General features: G+C 50.9%; 1 protein-coding gene across 1 annotated transcript in view; it reads right to left on the minus strand.

Moving 5' to 3' along the window:
- LOC147116246 (endonuclease/exonuclease/phosphatase family domain-containing protein 1-like) overlaps positions 1 to 23885 on the minus strand; it is a 48915-nt gene that overhangs the window by 17577 nt on the left and 7453 nt on the right. The window contains exon 2 of the mRNA XM_085991031.1: positions 20808 to 20859. Coding sequence (XP_085847157.1) covers positions 20808 to 20859 — 52 coding nt within the window. The remainder of the gene's footprint in view (positions 1 to 20807; positions 20860 to 23885) is intronic.

The raw sequence follows: 23885 nt of genomic DNA on the forward strand, positions 1-23885 counted from the left end.
CAATGAAGTCAAAGATTGGGCGACATATGTAGAACGCATAGAGGTGTACTGCAAAGCGAATGAAGTGCCAGATGCCAGGAAAGCACTGGTATTGTTGAATTCCATGGGTGCAAAAACGTACGGCTTACTGCAAAACCTAGTCACCCCAGAGAAGCCAGTGGAAAAGGATTTTGAAAGCATAGTGGCAATCCTACAGGACCACTTAAACCCCACACTGCTGCTGATAGCAGAAAGATTTAAGTTTCACAAAAGGAACCAGCATAAAGACGAAAGTAATGCTGAGTATTTAACGGAACTGTGCAAGCTATCGAAACACTGCCAGTTTGGAACGGGACTAGCAGATACTTTAAGGGACAAGTTTGTGTGTGGGCTTCAAAGTGAAGGAACCCAGAAACGGTTTCTATCAGAAAAGGATCTCACGCTGGACAAGGCTTTCAACATGGCAGTATGACATGAAGCAGCTGCACGGGGTGCTGCAGAGATACAACGGAGACCGCAAGAATATGGCACAAATGAAATGTCATATGGAGCAGTGAAGTGTTATCGCTGCGGCAGAACAACACACGACCATAAGGATTGTTGGTTCAAGGACCAAGTGTGCAGACAGTGTGGAAAAGTAGGACACATAATAAGAGTCTGCAGGTCGGGAAAGAAAACCAGCAGCAAGAAACCTCCACAGGAGAAGTACAAAAAGGTACATAAGGTGACGGAGAGTAGTTCAGACGAACAGAAAAGTGATACAGACTCCGGAAGCAAGGAGCTGGGTTGTCTGAAACTACATAATGTAACCAAAATGGAGGATCACCAAACTATCTGGGTCACACTCAAGATAGACGGAGTCCAAGTGAAAATGGAATTGGACACAGGATCAGCCCTAACAGCCATAAACCAAAGGGACTACAAGCGGCTATTCTCACATATACCCTTGAGAGATACAGAGATTATCTTGAAGACGTACACGGGGCAAAAAGTCTACCCCAAAGGAAAAATAAGGGTGAACGTGATATACAATGGCAAGGAAACACCAAAAATGGACTTATATGTATTGCCAGATGGAGGACCACCACTACTAGGACGTGAATGGATCCGGAAGATAGGGTTAGATTGGCATGCCATACAAGCACTGACAGTAGATGCCAAAAAGGATGATGACGTCACACCTGGATGACTGTCAAAAATGCTAACTGACGCACAAGAAGTGTTCCAGGAGGGACTCGGAACACTAAAAGGCATAACAGCGATGATCAAAATAGAGGAAAATGCAAGCCCAAAGTTTTTTAAGGCCAGACCGGTGACTTATGCGATCCGCCCAGCCGTCGAAGCAGAGCTGGAAGGTTTGGAACATTCTGGAGTACTGTCCAAAGTGGACTGGAGCGAGTGGGCTACACCCATCGTTCCTGTAATGAAGAGGTCGTTGAGTAATACGCCTGGGGAACCAAAGAAGATTCGCATCTGTGGGGACTTTAAGGTGACAGTGTAAGAATTCGCAATAATTTACAGTTATGAAGATTCATTTTTTTGGTTAAAGGATCCCTGAGCGAGGTGCTTTTAAGTTTCCAAAGATAAAATGGCTGTCACACCACATGGCCGAATGACAAAAGAGGTTTGGAATGCAGCTTTCTGTGTCTGGAAGTAAGGTTCAATGAAGACAAAGGACAATGCTTTGTTTACAAAGCAATTGAATGCTATTAGCATTTGTTTGTATGTCGAGTGGATCCAAAGGACATCTAAACTGCAGGAGTGACTTTTTGTATCTTAAATGGGAAGCGTTAACATTTGAAAGGATTTTTAAGACACCCAGTACTGGACAATGGAGCAGATGTATCTCCCTTTTGTTTCAGCAAAGGGAGCTCTGAAAATCACATTAACTCAATCTAACCACTTTGAGTTAGCCTATCACAGCTTTGGGGTTAATTTTGCACACAGCCCTTGCAAGGCAGAACGGCAGGGGGGCTCACCAGGTATAAAGATAGATGCTGAAGCCAGCTCTTTCTCTTGACTTCCTGGGACGATAAGGTGAGCTCTCTCTCTCTCTCTCTCTCTCTCTCTCTTCGCTGGACCATGTGAGCAGAGATTTTCTGACTCTCAACAAGGCAACCTAGCAGGAGTTAAGGGGGGATGGTGATTTAAGGGAATTGCTAAGATTGTTTAAATAACATTGTAGCCATTGTACCCCTCGTTTTTGCCGTGTGTACCCCCTTGATATATAGTTTTACAATTTTACTGTGTTCGTGTGGGATAGTTTGATATTGTGATTGTAGTTTCTTTTAGTTAATAAAGCTTGATTTTTTTCTCTCATCCAAACCACGTGTTCCGTTTTAATATCATTAATTATAAGTTCCTCCACTCAGAACTAAAGGAGGGGTAGCGATTCGAAACCACTGTTTGTAAATTGGTTTAGAGTGCAGCAGCAAAAAGACTGCTGGCCAGGTAGATTACCTTAAACCAGTTTAAACGAAGCCCCCGGAATCCTTACAATGGCGAGCCAGGTAGGAGTGGAGGCAGTTTTGATTTAATAAGTGGTCTGGATCTGGAGAAAGCATCAGCTCTTGTTTCTCTCGTTTTCAGTATGTGGGTAGCCCTGCGGATGTTAGCAGCAGCGTGTAGGCTCACCTATCGGGGTATAGGTGGCTGGGTTAGGAAGGGTGTGATGGGAGAGCAGGAGGAGTTTAAAGAGGCCAGAGCTAGTGGTATGAGGGTGCGGGAAGAGAATGCACGCCTCACACTAGAGGTCACGAAATGCCAGGCATTTATAGAGCGCCTTGTGCAGGAAGTCACAGAGGCGAGGAACAGTGAGATGAGACTGCGGGAAGAGAATGCCAGGTTTGGTGAAGCAGATCATGGCCCCTGTAGGGCAGAGATAGAAAGTCTTAACGTGGCTTTAAAGGTGATATACCTATCAATTCCTCCAATAAAAGGCGAAGAGTTACGAAGGTGACTAAAGGTTTTTATTGACTAAATAACAGCCCACTCTCGTGGGTGATCCGATCCAAGCAGGAGGAATACCAGCCAGTCGCTCACCTTTATACCTGGCCTGGTGGGTGGAGCCAAGGCGGAGTCGGCAGTGGTCATCCCAGGTATAGCAGTGTGGCAAGAGGCGACCTCGTACCGTGATACAATAGTGGTCAGTGATACAGTTATAACGAACAGTGGTGAACAGTGCTAACGATAGTGAACGTGGTTTACCACATTCACCCCTTGTTTAGAATTAAGTCCGGCGGGGTGAAGTGTACTACCAATTCTGGTAGGTCAGTCTGTCCGGAGGCTTCGTAAGCCTCTCCGATCGCCGCAGCGGTGGTGTTGCCTTATCCGGTGCTGGTGCCTTATCCGGTGTTGATGCTGGTGTTTGCGTGGTCGGCGAGGGCTCGTGGGGTTCCGGCATGCCGTCTACCTGGACTGAGGTTGGGGGGGGTGGTGGCGGTGTTTCCGGATCGGCTGAGGGTGCGAGGTCTCGTAGGGAGACAGTGTCCTCCCGCCCGTCTGGGTACGCCACGTAGGCGTACTGGGGGTTGGCGTGCAGGAGGTTCACCCTCTCGACCAGGGGGTCCGTTTTATGGGTCCTCACGTGTTTCCGCAGCCAGACCGGCCCCGGGGCGGTCAGCCAGGTTGGTAGAGTGGTTCCCGTAGTCGACTTCCTGGGGAAAACGAACATTCGTTCATGGGGGGTGGTGTTAGTGGCCGTGCAAAGTAATGACCGGATGGAGTGCAGCGCTGTCGGGAGGACTTCTTGCCAGCGGGAGGTTGGGAGGCCCTTAGACTTTAAGGCTAAGAGGACGGCCTTCCATACCGTCGCGTTCTCTCTTTCCACCTGACCGTTACCTCTGGGGTTGTAGCTGGTGGTCCTGCTTGCTGCAATACCTCTCTCTAGGAGGAATTGCCGGAGTTCCTCGCTCATGAAGGAGGAGCCCCGGTCGCTGTGTATATAGTTCGGGAACCCGAACAAGGCGAAGAGGGCATTCAGGCACTTAATGACCGTGCTACTGGTCATGTCGGGGCAGGGGAAGGCAAAGGGGAAACGGGAGTACTCATCAACGATGTTGAGGAAGTACACATTACGGTCAGAGGACGGGAGGGGCCCCTTAAAGTCGATGCTCAGGCGCTCGAAGGGGCGGGTGGCCTTGATCAGGCTTGCTCGGTCCGGCCTATAGAAGTGCGGTTTGCACTCCGCACAGGTCTGGCAGTTCCTGGTCATGGTCCTGACCTCCTCGATGGAGTAGGTCAGGTTGCGGGCCTTAATGAAATGGTAGAGTCTGGTGACTCCGGGGTGGCAGAGCTGGTCGTGGAGGGTCTGAAGCCTATCGATATGCGCGCTGGCGCATGTCATTCGTGAAAGGGCATCAGGGGATTCATTCAGCTTGCCTGGCCGGTACAAGATCTCATAATCGTAGGTGGAGAGCTCGATTCTCCATCTCAAAATCTTGTCATTCTTGATTTTGCCCTTCAGCTTGTTATTAAACATGAAAGCCACCGAACGCTGGTCGGTGAGGAGGGTAAATCGTTTGCCTGCCAGGTAGTGCCTCCAGCGCCGTACTGCCTCCACGATCGCCTGGGCCTCTTTCTCGACCGACGAATGTCGGATCTCGGGGCCCTGTAGGGTCCTTGAGAAGAAGGCCACTGGCCTCCCCTCCTGGTTTAGGGTGGCGGCTAAGGCGAAGTCGGAGGCGTCGCTCTCCACCTGAAAGGGGATGGACTCGTCCACTGCGTGCATCGTGGCCTTGGCTATGTCTCCCTTAATGAGGGAGAAGGCCGCGCACGCCTCCTCCGTGAGGGGGAAGGAAGTGGCTTTCAGGAGGGGTCTGGCTTTGTCCGCGTAATTGGGTACCCATTGGGCATAGTAGGCGAAAAGCCCCAGGGTTCTCCTAAGTGCTTTAGGGCAGTGGGGGAGGGGTAGCTCCATGAGGGGGCGCATTCTTTCTGGGTCGGGGCCGATGATTCCGTTCTCCACTACGCAGCCGAGGATGGCAAGGCGCGTGGTGTTAAACACGCATTTCTCCTTATTGTAGGTGAGGTTCAGCCGTTGGGCCGTACGGAGGAATTTCTCCAGATTCGCGTCATGTTCCTGCTGGTCGCGGCCGCAGATAGTGACGTTATCTAGGTAGGGGAATGTAGCCTGCAGTTCGTTCTGGTCAACCATCTGGTCCATCTCCCTTTGGAAGACCGAGACCCCATTAGTGACACCGAAGGGGACCCTAAGGAAGTGGTATAGGCGCCCATTCGCCTCGAAGGCGGTATACTGGCGGTCCTCAGGGTGGATAGGGAGTTGGTGGTAGGCCGACTTCAGGTCGATGGTCGAGAATACTTTATACTGTGCAATCTGATTGACCATGTCAGATATGCGGGGGAGGGGGTATGCGTCCAGCTGGGTATATCTGTTTATGGTCTGGCTGTAGTCGATGACCAGGCGGTTTTTATCGCCGGTCTTTACGACTACGACCTGGGCACGCCAGGGGCTGCTGCTCCCCTCGATAATGCCCTCTTTCAGGAGGCGCCGCACCTCAGAGCTAATGAAGGCTCTGTCCCCGGCGCTATACCGCCTGCTTTTGGTAGCGACGGGTTTGCAGTCAGGGGTAAGGTTAGCAAACAGAGAGGGTGGCGGGACCTTGAGGGTGGAGAGGCTGCAGGTGTTACGCGGTGGGCGGTTTAACGTTTGCTGGTTGTTGACTGTGAGTGGGGGGAGGGGTCCACCGTATGCTAGGGTTACGCTTTGGAGGTGGGATTGGAAGTCCAGCCCTAGTAGGACGGCAGCGCAGAGATGGGGGAGGACGAGGAGTTTAAAGTTTTTATACTCCGTGCCCTTAACCGACAGGGTCACGACACAGTAGCCGCTGATGTCCGTGGCGTGGGACCTCGATGCCATCGAGATTCGGCTGCGCGTTGGTAGGACAGAGAGGGAGTAGTGGCTCACCGTGTCTGGGTGGATGAAGCTCTCCGTGCTTCCGCTGTCGAACAGGCAGGTCGTGGCGTGGCCGTTCACTTTGATGTCCATCATTGACTTGGACAGATGGTGCGGGCGGGCTTGGTCCAGGGTGACGGAAGCTAGTGTGTAGCTGAGCGAGTCGTTGTCATCTGCGGGCGAGGCGGTCGGGCGTGGTGAGTAGAATGGCGTCTCCCACGAGGTAGGGCCCCATGAGGCACTATTGGGGTCGGTTGCCTTAATCAAAGATGGCCGCCCCCATGACTCATGTGTGGGGATGCTGGCCTCAGTTGCCCTAAACAAAGATGGCCGCCCCCATGACTCATGTGTGGGGATGCTGGCCTCAGTTGCCCTAAACGAAGATGGCCGCCCCCATAGTTCGCATGCGGCACTGCTGGCCTCTGAGGATCCGCTCCTGCAGGCCTTGGAGAAGTGGCCTTTCTTCAGGCAGGTTCTACATATGGAGTTCTTGGCTGGGCAGCGCGACCTCGGGTGCTTCTCCTGGCCACAAAAAAAACAGCCGGCGGCCCGATCGCGGATGCCCGATGTCGGGGCCGGTGCCGGGGGTGGCGGGGCCGGTCGGGTCCGGGACGCCGACGCAGAGGTAGGTCCCGGGGGCGGCGCTGGGAAGGGTGCTGTGGTAGGGGTCGGGCCCGAGTCCCAGGGTCGCGAGCAGTACCTGGTGAATGCTTCCTGATCTTGGTGGGCCACTTCCAGGGAGATAGCGAGGGCTTCAGCTTTTTCCATGCTGAGGTCTTTAGCTTCCAGCAGTCTTTGCCGTGAGTACTCGGACCGTAGGCCTTTCAGGAATGCGTCGCGGATATTATCTTCAGTATTTTCGGCTGCCGACACCGATTTAAAGTCACAGTTCCTGGCGAGTGCATATAGCGCCTGTGAGAATTCGGCTACTGATTCTCCTGGCTGTTGCGGCCGTGATCTTAGGAGGTGCCTAGCGTACATGTAGTTTACCGGGGTCCGGTACTTCTGTTTCAGCAGGTTGATGGCGGTCTCGTAGGTAGTCATGTCCTCGATGAGAGTGTATACTCTCGGGCTCAGTTGTGCCTGCAGGACACTTAGTTTGGATGCCTGAGGGACGCTGGATTCTCTCAGGTATGATTCGAAGCAGACCAGCCAGTGTTTAAAGTCTGCGGCTGAGTTTGCTGCTCGTGGGTTCAGGTCCAGGTACGGCGGTCTGAGGGCTCGCAGCCAAGCTGGCTGGTGTGGCTGTGCTCCTGGGAGCTGCGCTGGTGGCTCCTCCGCCGGTTGTGACTCGTTGTCGGACATCATTAAATTTAGTCAATAAAATTGATATACCTATCAATTCCTCCAATAAAAGGCGAAGAGTTACGAAGGTGACTAAAGGTTTTTATTGACTAAATAACAGCCCACTCTCGTGGGTGATCCGATCCAAGCAGGAGGAATACCAGCCAGTCGCTCACCTTTATACCTGGCCTGGTGGGTGGAGCCAAGGCGGAGTCGGCAGTGGTCATCCCAGGTATAGCAGTGTGGCAAGAGGCGACCTCGTACCGTGATACAATAGTGGTCAGTGATACAGTTATAACGAACAGTGGTGAACAGTGCTAACGATAGTGAACGTGGTTTACCACAAAAGGCAGCAAGGGGAATGATTTGCATGATTAGCCCGAAGGCAGGTCAGCTGGATTTTACTAGCAGCCCAAATCAAACCGCCCCACAGGCAACACCCAGGGAAAGGCTGGCTAGGGAATTAGAGATCCCAAGACAGCAGCCCACAGCTCCGGGTCTTGAGGAGCTCTGGCAGCGAGGAGAGGTGGACAATGGGGTGGTAGGAGAACACCAGCAGGTCCCGCTAGGCAGGCGGGGACCAGGACCAGTGTACCCCCTCCAACAACGGAGGTACGGTCCGCCCGTGAGGAGTGAGCCTGAGAATAGGAATCCTCAGCCCACAGCAAGTTCGAGTTCACAGGCAAGCACTGTGGCTTGTGTGCGGGGAGGAGCCATTCATATTCAGAATAACCTGTTCAAGCCAGGGAACAGGAGAGGAGAGTTCTGGGACCCCTGTAGAGCAGGCCCAGTAGCAGAAATCCAGGACAAGGGAGGCACGCAGGGGATAGTTTTGGCCTCAGGAAAAAGGCAGGTCCAAAATTCCCCAGTTAAAGCCACCTGGGTGAGGGAACATGAGTTTGTTGTCCATGCAAGTTCAAGTTCACAGCCGACAAAAACAGGAACTGTGACTTGTTTCCAGGGAAAAGCAGACAAACCCAGAGAGAGATTTGCACCGGCAGGCTGCCAGGTACATTATACAGTGCGGGCTATTTGGACATGGGGGAGCAGGTTCCCAGCCAGCTGGGGCTGTAACTCAAGCTCAGGGTCCGCCAGCCAAAGTTTCCCCCGTAGAGACACCCCTCAGAAGGTCTCAGCGGGTGCCCCAGCCTAAGAAAGCATGGTCACCCACTTTACAGTGGAGTAGGGCGGTCTCCCGAGCCAGGGAAAAGCCAGAGAACAGAGGCCCCCACTCAACAGCCATAAGCTGCGAGGGACCAGAGACAGGAGGCAGTCCAGCTTCGCTGCAGTCAGCAGCAATCTGCGACAATGCCAGAGATTAGACTGGCCGTCCGGAGACGGGCGGCATTTGTATTATAGCTATGTGTGTGTATATAGCGTGCTTTTAAGGTATTTTAAGTTTTGTTGATTTAACTAGTTTGTTAAATATGTTTAAAGTGTTTAAATTTACATGTGCGCCGAATGTTTGTATTTTGGTCCGAGGTCAAGGGACCCGACCATGTCTCCACCTAAGGCAGCAGGTCAGTGAGACCTGGCTGCATGTCCCTTTTAAGTTTTTACAGGAGATTGGAAAATGAAGCAGCCATGTTCGCCCAGCCCGAGCTGGACATCGAATGAAGATACGGAATGTTGGGGATCACCTCGCCACTGGACGAATCCAGGAGACCCCGCAGCGATCTTCGGGAAAAATTGGACAGAGTCTGGAGGAACTTGCCTACTCCTCCTACGGGGAGGAGATGGCCCCAGCTGGGTGGGGCATGGTCCCCAACCCAGCACTATCCTGACCGAAGTTCACGTGCGGGAGACCTCGCTGTTGAGGAGTCACGATGGGGAAGCGCGGGTGCCTGGTCATAGGGACGCGTTCCCCGGGGGTGGGTGGTGATGGCCTGGGAATGATTGTATAGAGGAGGGGGAGACCCAAGAGTCGCGTGGGTGCAGTCGGGGGAGGGAGGAACTCACCCAGGGGCCCACGGGCAAGAGGATAAGTGTGGCTGGGAAGGATGAGTGGGTGGCCGGATCAGTGTGGGGCCAGGGAGTGCCGCCACACAGGCACCCATCATTTTCTGCAGCCAGTCGAGGGAAGACGGGAGGGGGAGGGACTGGGAGTCATGAGATCCCATACTCCCCGGTCTCGGTCTGTGGAAGGTAATTTTAAACGTGAGGGGTACCCCGCCTCCACAAAAGGACAAGGGAACGGCTCGGGGCTGTCGGAGCAGGCTGGTCGCTAAATCCATTCTGCCTGTTTTAAAGTTTAAGCTGATCAAAGGGGAGTGGAAGGTACTTTTACTGCCCGAGTGGGAGGAGCAATACCCACTCGAATTTCGTGACCCATCATCGGCACGTGATGATCGGGGTTCATTTAAGCATGTTGTTTAATGATTTTTTGGTATTTTGTGTTGCAGCCCCAAGTTGAGCAGAGGCGTGAGGTCCTCTCTGTGCTTGGGACCAGTTTGTGACAACTCCAAGTTGAGCAGAGGCGTAGGACCCTCTCCGTGCTTGCGATAATTTTTGAGTACATTGTGTAACTAAGATTGCAACATTTTGTAATAACTTATGATGTAAAAAAAAGGTGATTGTAAATTTGGTTTACACTGTATAATTTTACAAGCGTGTAGGGGTATGAGACCCCTTAGTGAAAACTGAAGTATCTGTAAGATGCCTACCGTACCATGGTTTTTTTCTTGAATTTAAGGGGAATAGACGGGACGGGGATCAGTGGCAGATAGCTATTAGGTAAATACAGGGGGTGGTTGTTTGTGGGGGGTCAGAAATTATTGCTCATTTCTTCAAGAGGATACTACAAGCAAGCTGGAAGTATCCAAGGGCAGACTGTAAGAATTCGCAATAATTTACAGTTATGAAGATTCATTTTTTTGATTAAAGGATCCCTGAGCGAGGTGCTTTTAAGTTTCCAAAGATAAAATGGCTGTCACACCACATGGCCGAATGACAAAAGAGGTTTGGAATGCAGCTTTCTGTGTCTGGAAGTAAGGTTCAATGAAGACAAAGGACAATGCTTTGTTTACAAAGCAATTGAATGCTATTAGCATTTGTTTGTATGTCGAGTGGATCCAAAGGACATCTAAACTGCAGGAGTGACTTTTTGTATCTTAAATGGGAAGCGTTAACATTTGAAAGGATTTTTAAGACACCCAGTACTGGACAATGGAGCAGATGTATCTCCCTTTTGTTTCAGCAAAGGGAGCTCTGAAAATCACATTAACTCAATCTAACCACTTTGAGTTAGCCTATCACAGCTTTGGGGTTAATTTTGCACACAGCCCTTGCAAGGCAGAACGGCAGGGGGGCTCACCAGGTATAAAGATAGATGCTGAAGCCAGCTCTTTCTCTTGACTTCCTGGGACGATAAGGTGAGCTCTCTCTCTCTCTCTCTCTCTCTCTTCGCTGGACCATGTGAGCAGAGATTTTCTGACTCTCAACAAGGCAACCTAGCAGGAGTTAAGGGGGGATGGTGATTTAAGGGAATTGCTAAGATTGTTTAAATAACATTGTAGCCATTGTACCCCTCGTTTTTGCCGTGTGTACCCCCTTGATATATAGTTTTACAATTTTACTGTGTTCGTGTGGGATAGTTTGATATTGTGATTGTAGTTTCTTATAGTTAATAAAGCTTGATTTTTTTCTCTCATCCAAACCACGTGTTCCGTTTTAATATCATTAATTATAAGTTCCTCCACTCAGAACTAAAGGAGGGGTAGCGATTCGAAACCACTGTTTGTAAATTGGTTTAGAGTGCAGCAGCAAAAAGACTGCTGGCCAGGTAGATTACCTTAAACCAGTTTAAACGAAGCACACGGTACAATATCCACTTCTGAGGATTGAAGATATTTTCACCTCGCTATCTGGAGGAAAACGCTTCACTAAGATTGATCTGGCCCAGGCGTACCTGCAAATGGAGGTAGAAGAAGCCTCGAAACAGTACCTCACGATCAACACTCACAAAGGTCTCTACCAATACAACCGGCTGGTGTTCGGGGTAGCATCAGCTCCGGCTATTTGGCAAAGGGCAATGGATCAAGTCCTGCAAGGGATTCCAGGGACCCAGTGTTATTTGGACGACATCCTGGTCACGGGCGAAAATGACAGTGATCACCTCGCCTACCTGAAGCAGGTGCTCACTAGATTGAAGGAATATGGGCTCCGAGCTAATCGCCACAAATGCGAGTTTTTCCAGAAGCAGATCTCATATTGTGGCCACGTTATTGATGAAGAGGGGTTACATGAGTCCCCTGAAATGATTGAGGCAGTAGTCAAGGCTCCAGCACCGGAAAATGTGTCACAACTGAGGTCGTTCCTCGGGCTGGTGAACTACTACCATAAGTTCTTGCCGAATTTGTCTACCGTACTACACCCACTGAACACCCTACTTCAAACGGGGGTACCTTGGAAGTGGAATGACGAAAGTAAACGAGCTTTCCAGAAGTGCAAAGAATTGATCACATCAAAAGATGTGTTGGCTCATTTCAACCCAGCACTACCAATTCGGTTGGCATGTGATGCATCACCCTATGGTATTGGAGCGGTGCTGTCGCACAAATTCCCGGACGGCTTGGAGAGGCCAGTAGCATTTGCGTCTCGGTCACTAACCTCAGCCGAGCGTAACTACGCCCAGATTGACAGGGAGGCCCTCAGCCTAGTGTGCGGAGTGAAAAAGTTCAACCACTATCTACACGGGCAGATGTTCACCTTGCTGACTGACCACCAACCACTTGTCTCCATCTTTAATCCAAAGAAGGGCGTTCCGGTGATGACTGTGCAACGGCTACAAAGATGGTCCCTTTTTCTAGGGGCGAACCAATATGAAATAGAGTATAAGGGCACGAAACAGCATGGAAACGCTGATGGGCTATCACGCCTACCACTGCCTACTGCGGAGGAAGCACCAGCAGTGGACCCTGTCGAAATATTTTATTCGACTATAATTGAACGCTTGCCAGTAACTAACGTGGATACAGAGAAGGAGACCCGAAATGAACCGACACTGTCTCGGGTATATGATTTGACGGTGAAGGGATGGCCAACACATGGCGACTCACTATTGCCAGCATTCTCATCCAGAAGAGAACAGCTGTCAGTATGCCAGGGGACCTTGATGTGTGGATCCCGAGTGGTAATTCCACCCAAGTTAAGGGAGAGTGCTCAATGAGCTTCACGAAGGCCATCTGGGAGGGGTGAAAATCAAAAGCCTTGCTAGGGCTTATGTGTGGTGGCCGGGGATCGATCAGCAAATCGAGGATCTGACAAAGAGCTGCTCAGGATGCCAGAAGGTCCAAAATGCACCACCACATGCCCCTCTACACCCATGGGAGTGGCCCTCCTCTCCATGGCAACGGGTGCATATTGATTTTGCTGGTCCATTCATGGACTCAATGTTCTTAATAGCAGTGGATGCGCACTCGAAATGGCCTGAGGTGATCAAAATGTCCTCCACCACCACGGAGAAAACAATTGCAGTCCTATGGACCATATTTGCCAGAAACGGCTTGCCAGAGCAGATTTGCTCTTTATAACGGACCACAGTTTGTGTCCGAAGAGTTTCGGAAATTTTTGAAAAGGAATGGGGTAAGGCATTACACATCCGCCCCGTATCATCCAGCCACAAATGGATTGGCTGAGAGGTTCGTACAAACCTTTAAAAAGGCCGTAAGGGCCATGTGCGATGACGACATTCCACTGCAGCATAAGATGGACAATTTCCTGTTAGCCTACAGAAATGTGACACATGCAGTTACCAACCAGACCCCAGCCATGATGTTCTTTAACCGAAGGTTGAGATCTCGTCTGGATTTGCTCAGACCAAATGTACGAAGAAATGTTGAGAATAAGCAATTCCAGCACATCAATGAGAAGCTGACAAGGAGCTTCAATGTAGGGCAACCAGCCTTGGCCCGCGACTACCGAACAGAGAAATGGCAACCAGGAACGATATGCACATGGCTGGGGCCACTAATGCACACAGTGAATGTTGGGGAGAACATTGTGAGACGCCATGTCGACCAGATCCTAGCGTCACAGGAACGAGTCAACCCCATGTCTCGCGTACCTGGTAATGAACCCGACATACAGGTAGCATCTACCCCAGAAACAGTAGTATCAGAAGCTGATGAACCAACCGACGACAGGGGGCCAGAATCACCTCCGCACCAAGAGCAAGACACTCAGGAAAGCCGCTATCCAGAAAGGATCAGGAAGCCGCCCCAAAGACTGAATTTATAAATGGACTATTTTCAGTTAATGTTGCATGTTAAAAGTGTTAATTGTTAAATGAATGTTATGGTACTGTTAATCTAAAAGGGGAGGAATTGTAGTGTATGTGCCTTTAAGGGGAGAACTACTTTTTACAGCTCCTGTATACTGTAGTACCGGCAGTGACCACACCTGTATATAACCCTGAGTAGGGAGCTGTACTGTTGAGTTTTAGAGCAACCCTCATCCAGTAAACACCTGTTAATTGTTCCTCTGCAGTCTCTGTCGATTATTTGAAGGACACACTACCTAAAGATTCACAGATTCAACAGAAGGCTCTGGGTTTCATTGCTTGTCTGTGCTGAGTCAGCGAATCTCAGCCAGTTTAGCTTTAGGTTGCTGCGACTGCCCTCAGTTTTCCTGAGATAAGGACGGTCTTTCCCCCACCCCACACCCCCTGCTCCGGGTCACTGGTCAAAGATTCCTGCTGGACTTGTTCCGACGTCAGGTGAGGGACAGTTACAGGCACAGTTGTGGTTCTCCCCACGGTGCAATAGCCTGCTGGGACTCACTGGATAGGCTAATTCATGATGAACGGTCACTTGGCCAAGGTGCCAGAGGGCAGTTGGTGCCTGTGGAACTGCATCCCCCAGCAAGGAATTAGTGGCATCAGTGGAGGAGCAAAATGGAGTGGGAAAACCCCCCAAAAGTTACAGGCCCGGATTTCCCACTTTAGTGTTTTGTGCACCCACTGAAAGCGCAGATCAGGAAATTCTGCACTCCGGTTGGAAAATCATGGGCCGGGAATGTGGAGTTTCCTGATCTGCATTCCCAAGGTGTAGTGAATGCTGAAGTGAAAGATTCAAGCCTGTCTCTCTCTCTCGCTTTAAAGCCTTGCTGATTGAAATATTTACAGAAACGGTGAGTGCTGCAGCTTTGGGTCCCACGTAGCCAGGATTTACTGTAGGAGACAGAACTGCAGCAACGTGCACCTGCGAGAGATAGCAGTACAGGTCAACACTGCTCAATTATTGAAAAGGCGTGATAAATATTTCACTGTGGCGTACCGATCACAGAAAGGACACAATCCGCTTTCCGGTCCGTAGACTATAAATCAGGCGTCATGCCTTTAAGAAGGATCACACCTTTAAGAAACTCGATCTGCAACATAGTTAAGCCCAGAGTGGGGGAGGAGCAGTCAAAGCTGTGCACTGATGAAAGGCAGTCGTACTTTGTGTAGTCTCTGACTCCATTTTGTGTTCAGCATGCAGCCTCAACAATTAAACCATTTCTGTTGAACCTCTCCGAGTTCAGTATTTTTTGCTAGGAGTACGTAGACTCCTACATCACTTCTGCATTTAGCACCAGATTGAGTTTCAACGGGTGCAACACATGCTTGGAATCCAGTTAATCACAAGGAGAGAGCACATTCAGGGGCAGGGGTGAATGAACTGAATTCCAGCCAGATACTTGTACAATGAAGCCATTTTGGGTTAAATTGTGGATCGCAGATCTAAGGCCACTGAGGTGAAAGGTTAAAGGAACTAAATTTATTCCAACAAAATATTAGGATGGAAGGAATGTGAAAAGAAGGAAATTGATGAGGTGGTTGCAGAGAGTTTGTTTGTGTAAAACATACCAGGAGGACACATTAAAATAGAAAAGGTCATCAAGACTGCTCCTTCTGCTCTGTCGCCCACTCATTTATTTTATCTGCTGAGAGGAGGTTCTGTTGGAAACCCTCACCAACCCCTTAAGCAAGAAATGTCCAAGCTTCTTGCCTTTGAGGGCCACTTAAATGCAAACCCTGGAGTCCCAAGAGTGTCCAGATATATAAAGTTTAAATCCCCACTGTGGTAAACCACTGTTTGTATTCCTGTTTGTCCTGTTTGTATTCCACTGTGTACATGCCTGGACATGCCTCGGCTGACTCCTCCCACAGGTCCTAGTATAAAGGTGACTGCTCCCCAGCCCTTAGTATCATGGACCGGTCGACCACGCGAGGCAGACCTCCATTCTGTTGTTAATAAAAGCCTTCAGTTACTCTTCTAACTCTCAGTCTTTTATGAGTAATTGATAGCGCATCAATTTTATTAACAACATTTTTATAATGGAGAAGATCCTCACACCAGCATGCCTGGACTTAGATCATCGGGAGGCGGACTCATCCACCAAGTTTACTCACTGGCTTAAGTGTTTCGAAAAATTCCTGACCGCCTCCGAAGCAATCAAATCGGACGAGGACAAACTGGATGTCCTGACCTCCAAAGTGAACCACCGAGTGTACTCGGTCATCCAAGACGCGGACGCTATCAAGCTCCTCAAGGACCAGTACACGCGCCCAGTGAACGAAGTGTACGCCAGGCACCTTCTGGGGAGTCGTAAACAACAACCTGGGGAATCGACCGTGGAATATCTTCAGGCACTGTCCGTGCTTGGCCGGGCCTGTGGGTGTAAGGATGTAAAGGCCGCCGTGTACACAGAGGAACTTATCCGGGACGCTTTTGTAGCGGGCCACAGATCCAATTACACCCGACAGCGACTGTTGGAGCAGAGTAACCTCGACCTCAACAAGGCCTCTGAACTCGCACTATCGTTGGATGCAGCCTACCAGGGCATGGATGCCTACTCCTCTGCACCGTGGACGCCGCGGGGAATGACAGCCTGGGACACGGTAGGACCGCCTCATAGCGCCGTGCCACCCCAGCCACACCCCAACAACGGCCCAACTACCGCAGCAGTGTCCCAAGGCCAGACAGCAGTGCCCCAAGGCCAGAAATGCTACTTCTGTGGCCAGGCAAAACACCCCAGAGCGCGCTGCCCGGCGAAAAACGCGATCTGCTCGGGCTGCGGGAAGAAGGAACACTACGCTAGCGTCTGCAGGGCCAAAGCCACCCCGAACCCCAGCAGCGCCGCGTGTGGGCCATGCGGGCCGCCATCTTGGACCTCCCCGGCCATGTGCGAATCACCGGTACAGCAGCCATTTTGGACGCCTCCAGCCACATGGGGATCATGGACGCCGCCATCTTGGACGACAGCCGGGACGCAGCAGGCCCCCGACACCGCCTCATCTGATACCCGCAGCGACACACCGACCCCTACGCTGGCATCCGTTACACTGGACCAAGCGAGACCGCACCAACTGGCCAGTTCCACAATGGACATTAAGGTAAATGGTCACGATACAATCTGCCTTTTTGACTCTGGGAGCACGGAGAGCTTCATCCACCCCGACACGGTGCGGCGTTGCTCTCTCCCAGTCCTGCCTGCGCAACAGCGGATTTCTATGGCCTCCGAGTCCCAGTCGGCGGACATCGGCGGCTACTGCGTGGTGACACTCGTAGTAGACGGGACCGTGTACGATCATTTTAAACTTCTGGTCCTGCCTGACCTCTGCGCTGCCGTCCTGCTGGGGTTAGATTTTCAGTGCCACCTTAAAAGTGTTACGATGGCGTACGGTGGACCCCTACCCCCACTCACAGTCCGCAGCCAGCAGCTTCCAAACTGCCCGCCGCGCACCAGGTGCAACCTCTCCACACTCAGAGTCACCCCCCCCCAACTGTTTGCTAACCTCACCCCCGACTGTAAGCCCATCGCCACAAAGAGCAGGCGATACAGTGCCGGGGACAGGGTTTTCATTAAAACCGAAGTGGAGCGGCTCCTGAAAGAAGGGATTATTGAGGGCAGCACCAGCCCCTGGCGAGCCCAGGTTGTGGTCGTTAAGACCGGCGAGAAGCAGCGCCTGGTCATCGACTACAGCCAGACAATAAATCGCTACACCCTGCTGGACGCCTACCCACTCCCCCGTATAGCTGATATGGTCAACCAGATCGCGCAGTACCGCGTCTTCTCGACCATTGACCTGAAATCAGCGTACCACCAGCTCCCCATCCGCCCTGAGGACCGCCAGTACACTGCCTTTGAGACAAACGGCCGCCTCTATCACTTCCTTAGGGTTCCCTTTGGCGTCACCAACGGGGTCTCCGTCTTCCAAAGGGAGATGGACCGGATGGTAGATCAAAATGCGTTGCAGGCCACTTTCCCATATCTGGACAATGTGACCATCTGCGGCCGTGACTTGCAGGACCATGACGCAAACCTCGAAAAATTCCTCCGCACCGCCCAACTCCTAAACCTGACATATAACAAGGAGAAGTGCATATTCCGCACAAACCGCCTCGCCATCCTTGGCTGTGTTGTGGAACACGGAGTCATCGGCCCCGACCCCGACCGGATGCGTCCCCTTATGGAACTTCCACTGCCCCACTGCCTCAAGGCCCTGAAGAGGTGCCTAGGGTTTTTCTCCTATTACGCCCAGTGGGTCCCCTACTATGCGGACAAGGCCCGTCCGCTGATCAAGTCCACCTCTTTTCCCTTGACGGCAGAGGCCCGCTTAGCCTTCCACCGTATCAAGGAGGACATTGCCAAAGCCACCATGCACGCAGTGGACGAATCCATCCCCTTCCAGGTGGAAAGCGACGCGTCTGACTTTGCCCTGGCCGCTACCCTCAATCAGGCGGGGAGACCCGTGGCCTTCTTTTCACGAACCCTCCAAGGCCCGGAGACCAGACACTCCGCTGTTGAGAAGGAGGCCCAGGCGATTGTGGAGGCTGTGCGTCATTGGAGGCACTACCTGGCCGGAAAACGATTTACCCTGCTCACTGACCAGCGTTCAGTTGCTTTTATGTTTAACAACAAGCAGAGGGGCAAAATCAAAAATGACAAGATCTTGAGGTGGAGAATCGAACTTTCCACCTACAACTACGAGATCTTGTACCGGCCCGGGAAGCTAAATGAACCCCCGGATGCGCTATCGCGTGGCACCTGCGCCAGCGCGCAGATCGATAGACTGCGGGCCCTCCACAATGACCTCTGCCACCCGGGGGTCACCAGGTTCTTCCACTTCATCAAGGCCCGCAACCTGCCTTACTCTATTGAGGAGGTCAGGACCATGACCAGGAACTGCCAAGTCTGCGCTGAGTGCAAACCGCACTTTTATAGACCAGACAGGGCCCACCTGATAAAAGCCACTCGCCCCTTCGAGCGCCTGAGCGTTGATTTTAAAGGGCCTCTCCCCTCCTCCGACCGCAATGTGTACTTCCTCAATATTATTGATGAGTACTCCCGTTTCCCGTTCGCCTTCCCCTGCCCGGACATGACCAGTGCCACGGTCATTAAATGTCTGAACAACCTCTTCACCCTGTTCGGCTTCCCCAGCTATATCCATAGCGACCGGGGCTCATCGTTTATGAGCGACGAACTCCGTCAGTACCTGCTAACTAGGGGTATTGCCACAAGCAGGACCACCAGTTACAACCCCCGGGGGAACGGACAGGTGGAAAGAGAAAATGCGACAGTTTGGAAGGCCGTCCTGCTAGCCTTAAAGTCTAGGGGCCTTCCAACCTCCTGCTGGCAGGATGTGCTCCCCGCTGCGCTCCACTCTATTCGGTCACTGCTCTGCACTGCCACTAACGCCACCCCTCATGAGAAAATGTTTGTCTTCCCAAGGAAGTCCACATCGGGGACATCGCTACCGCCATGGCTGACGTCCCCAGGGCCGGTCCTACTGAGAAGACACGTGAGGACCCATAAAACGGACCCCCTGGTCGAGAGGGTCGACCTCCTCCACGCCAACCCCCAGTATGCTTACATCGCATACCCGGACGGGCGGGAGGACACAGTCTCCATAAGAGACCTTGCACCCTCGGGGGCCGCAGTAACCCACTACCCACTACCACCCCCCCCCACGATCCGATATCCAGCCCCAGCAGACGACAGGCCTGGGCCCCGCGACCCGCTCGACATCTACGAGGACGACACGCCTGTGCCACAGCCTACGCTGGACTCGACGCCGGAAACTTCACTACCCCTGCCGTCGCCACGCAGATCACAGCGGCAGACAAGACCTCCGGAGAGACTCCAATACACTAACTTTTAATACACTTCACCCCGCCGGACTCAATTTTAAACAAGGGGTGAATGTGGTAAACCACTGTTTGTATTCCTGTTTGTCCTGTTTGTATTCCACTGTGTACATGCCTGGACATGCCTCGGCTGACTCCTCCCACAGGTCCTAGTATAAAGGTGACTGCTCCCCAGCCCTTAGTATCATGGACCGGTCGACCACGCGAGGCAGACCTCCATTCTGTTGTTAATAAAAGCCTTTAGTTACTCTTCTAACTCTCAGTCTTTTATGAGTAATTGATAGCGCATCACCCACAAACTTGTAGATACCTCAAGCTCCTCACGTTAACAGACTGCTGAAGAAAAGGCTCCAAGAATTTTTTATCTTTTAGTTTTGTGGGCCCAGGAAGAGCAGGAGTACAACAAAAAGGACACCCATCCCACTGCTGGTGCGTTTGAGCCCACCCCTGGGATTGCCTCACCTCCCACCCTCATGTGATTGCCTCGCCCCCCACTCCCCGGGATTGTCTCTCTCCCCGCACCCCCCGGGATTGTCTCTCTTCCCGGGATTGTCTCTCTCCCCCCACTCCCCGGGATTGTCTCTCTCCCCACACCCCCTGGGATTGTCTCTCTCCCCCCACTCCCCGGGATTGTCTCTCTCCCCACACCCCCTGGGATTGTCTCTCTCCTCACACCCCCCGGGATTGCCTCCCCCTGGGATTGTGCCCCCCTGGATTACCTCTCCCCTCATTCTCCCCCGCCCTCCCTTGGGATTGCCTCACCCCCTGCCCACACCCCCCACAATTGCCTCTCTCCCCCCTTGGGATTGCTTCCCTACCACCGCCCCTACCCCACCCAGGTCAGTCGCCTCAGTTCGTGCCTCCTGGGGCTGCTTTTGACCGGGCAGCGTGATCCCTTCTCCGACTTCACGCACATCTCGGCCAGAAGTTGGACCTCTTCCCTAATGTGTGGTTTTTTTTCGGAATAAGGATCCTGATGGTTTTGAAACCAGTAAGAATTTACTTTGTGAATAAACCTTTCAGTGACCGAGGGGTCAGTGAGCTGGCTATCTGCTGATTATGCGTTTGTCTCGCGTGATGTCTGTCACAGTTTATTCAGTAGCTGAACATTGCACACTTCAAACAGAAAATGCTGGCAGCACTCAGCAGGTTCATAGTGCAACAAGTGACCATTACATGCTAACCCCAAAATAACAGGAATACTCGACTGCAAGGGCATACACCGGTGACCTCCAGCCACATCCCACCACCAATACGGAGGTGCTTTGCATGGGAAATGTCCCACCACATTAGTGTTAGTCTGCACGGTATGGCCAGAACCTTGGGGAATAGCACCCAGTGAAAAAAAAATCTCAGGCTTGGTGGAATTTGCCCTGAGAAAAATTCCCCTTTAAAATGAGTAAGCTGTTGGAGTATTTCCACACGCGAGGCCTACTCTGTGTTTACAGTGAAAACATTTCACGTGTAAAACTAAACAAAGCAAACAGCTGGGGAATTACCTTATCTAAAGCATCTTCATGCAGCACCTCCTGTATCGCCAATAACTTGATCCTGCAACAGACACAACCTGACATCAGTCACTTCAACTAGTAGCCAAGTAAGCCCCTTGACAAAGAAACGTACATCGAATTACAGAGAATGTACAGCACAGAAACAGGCCATTCGGCCCAACTGGTCTGTGCCAGTGTTAATGCTCCACACGAGCCTCCTCCCACCCTACTACATCTCACCTCATCAGCATATCCTTCTATTCCTTTCTCCCTCATGTGTTTATCTAGCTTCCTCTTAAATGCATCTATGCAATTCGCCTCAACCGCTCCATCAAATTTGTTTTGATTTTCTTTTATTTTTGTTTTGATTTTTGTTTACCAGAAACCATATCCAGGACTAGTTTGTGTAATAAAACTAGATCTTATGTTGGGAAGTACGCAGAGGCAGAAGTCATTAAACATGGGAGGAGGAACAAAAAGAAAAAGGATCCTGGGATTGGGGCAGTCGTCAATTGCACTAGGGGAGGTGGGTATACAAATTGGGCCCCCAAAAATGGCCACTGCTATAGAGGAACTATATAGGAACTATGTAAGGACTTCAGAGAGAGGGGGAGAAATGTTGGAGATGGATTTCCAACCCAAGGAAACTGGGAGCAGGACTGTAATCCAAAAATGGGCTGCAAGATGGGACTGAAGAGAGATTGAGTGCCAATTCAAAGTGAGGCACATGGCCATCGGTTTGGGAAGTTTGCAGGAAGCACTGGTTCACTCAAGTATCTTTCATTGTCACGAGTGGCACTTTCATGGACAAAATTAGACTTTTTCATTCCCCTCTAAACCGACCTGTAGAGTTATCACAATTTCTCGCCACTCATGGTGAATTCTTGCACTACTGCTTCAGTGTCTGTATGTTGTAGGTCTTTCACACTAGCACCACAGCACGAGTGCCTCATGGCCAGGGGTAACATTACAACTGGAATTACTTTTCCTCCCCTCTGCTACTGCTGTAAATCTGCTGTATTCATCCTTTTCGACTGTGATGCCGTGTAGGGCACGGAGGCAATGAAATGGCACTTTTTCTGTACAGTAGCCACGAACTTGCAATGGAGCCCGAGGATGTAATAGCTGAGCACTTGGAAAACAGTGACAGGATCGGACAAAGTCAAGTCAACATGGATTTACAAAAGGTAAATCGTGCTTGACTAATCTACTGGAATTTTTTGAGGATGTAACTGGAAAAATAGATAAGGGAGAACCAGTAGATGTGGTGTATTTGGACTTTCAAAAGGCTTTCGATAAGGTCCCGCATAAGAGATTAGCATGTAAAGTTAAGGCACATGGGATTGGGGGCAAGGTATTGACTTGGATAGAGAACTGGTTGGCGGACAGAAAGAGAGTAGGAATTAACGGGTCTTTTTCCGAGTGGCAGGCAGTGACTAGTGGGGTACCGCAGGGATCGGTCCTTGGACCCCAGCTATTCACAATATACATTAATGATCTAGATAAGGGAACTAGATGTAATGGCCCAGTAATTCGGGTCCCAACGCCTGAGTACGCACGGGGTACCCACGCGTGGACCTGATGGAAGTGCCGGTTTCTTGCATGCACAGTGCATGCGCAGGAAAATGGCACTTCCGGTCCCCTGAAAGCAGGGGTTAAGAGGTGAAGCGCGTGCGACGTATGAGGCAGTGCGTGCACGTTGAACTTCCGTTTTTTTGACAGGTTTGCCCGTGCGTGAAGGCCTCCACTTTTTACACATTAAAAAAGCAGACGTAAGGACTTCAGTTTAAAAGGTAAGTGGGCAATTAATTAAAATTAGAACATTTTTTCCACAGGTTTATTATTTTTAAATACTTTACAGTAAAAGTGTATTTTTAGCTCTGATTTTTTATAAAATTATTTTTTTCAAAAATTTAAATTATTGTTTAAAATGGTTATTTAATGTTATTTATAGTTGATTTAAATAGTGTGATGTTTTTAAAATTTTTATTTTAAGGTTATGTACTGTTTTGGGCGCCCGGAGTTTTCATGAGTTTGACAGGTCTTATGTCTAAATCATGAATGGACTTTTGGATCCTCCGATTGGTTGCCCAGTGCTCACGTGATCCCAGCCGACGCATCGAACTAACTACGCCGCTGGATCACGCAAGCACAGCGCGCCGGGAGCTGGAGCGGGCCACAGAGCGGAAATCCACGCAGGCCCAGGCTCAACTGTCGGTGCGCTATGTAAGTGTAGGTCGGGGGCTTGCACCCGCGGGAAGCCCCCGACCCAAATTTCTGGGCCATTATCTCCAAGTTTGCAGACGACACAAAGCTGGGTGGGCGTGTGTGCTGCGAGGAGGATACCGAGAAACTCCAGGATGATTTGGACAGGCTGGGTGATTGGGCAGAAGCATGGCAGATGCAATATAACGTGGATAAATGCGAGGTTATCCACTTTGATGTCAAAAACAGAAAGGCAGACTATTATCTGAATGGCAATAGATTGGGAGAAGGGGAAGTGCAACGAGACCTGGGTGTCCTTGTGCACCAGTCGCTGAAGGTAAGCATGCAGGCGCAGCAGGCGGTGAAGAAGGCAAATAGTATGTTGGCCTTCATAGCGAAAGGGTTTGAGTACAGGAGCAAGGATGTCCTGCTGCAGTTGTACAGGGCCTTGGTGAGACCACACCTTGAGTATTGTGTGCAGTTTTGGTCGCCTTATCTGAGGAAGGATGTTCTTGCCATGGAAGGAGTTCAGCAAAGATTCACAAGGCTGATCCCTGGGATGGCAGGAATGACGTATGAGGAGAGATTGGGTCGATTGGGCTTATACTCGCTGGAGTTTAGAAGAATGAGAGGGGATCTCATCAAAACTTATAAAATTCTGACAGGTCTGGACAAACTAGATGCAGGTAGAATGTTCCCGATGGTCGGAGAGTCCAGAACCAGGGGTCATAGTCTAAGGACAAGGGGTAAGCCATTTAGGACAGAGATGAGGAAGAATTTCTTCACCCAGAGAGTGGTGAACCTGTGGAATTCTCTACCACAGAAGGCAGTTGAGGCCAAGTCTTTAAATATATTCAAGAAAGAGTTAGATATATTTCTTAG

This window comes from Somniosus microcephalus, chromosome 6 (assembly GCF_052327205.1).
Source record: "Somniosus microcephalus isolate GS21.2 chromosome 6, FLI_Smic_1.0, whole genome shotgun sequence".
Classification (NCBI taxonomy): domain Eukaryota; kingdom Metazoa; phylum Chordata; class Chondrichthyes; order Squaliformes; family Somniosidae; genus Somniosus; species Somniosus microcephalus.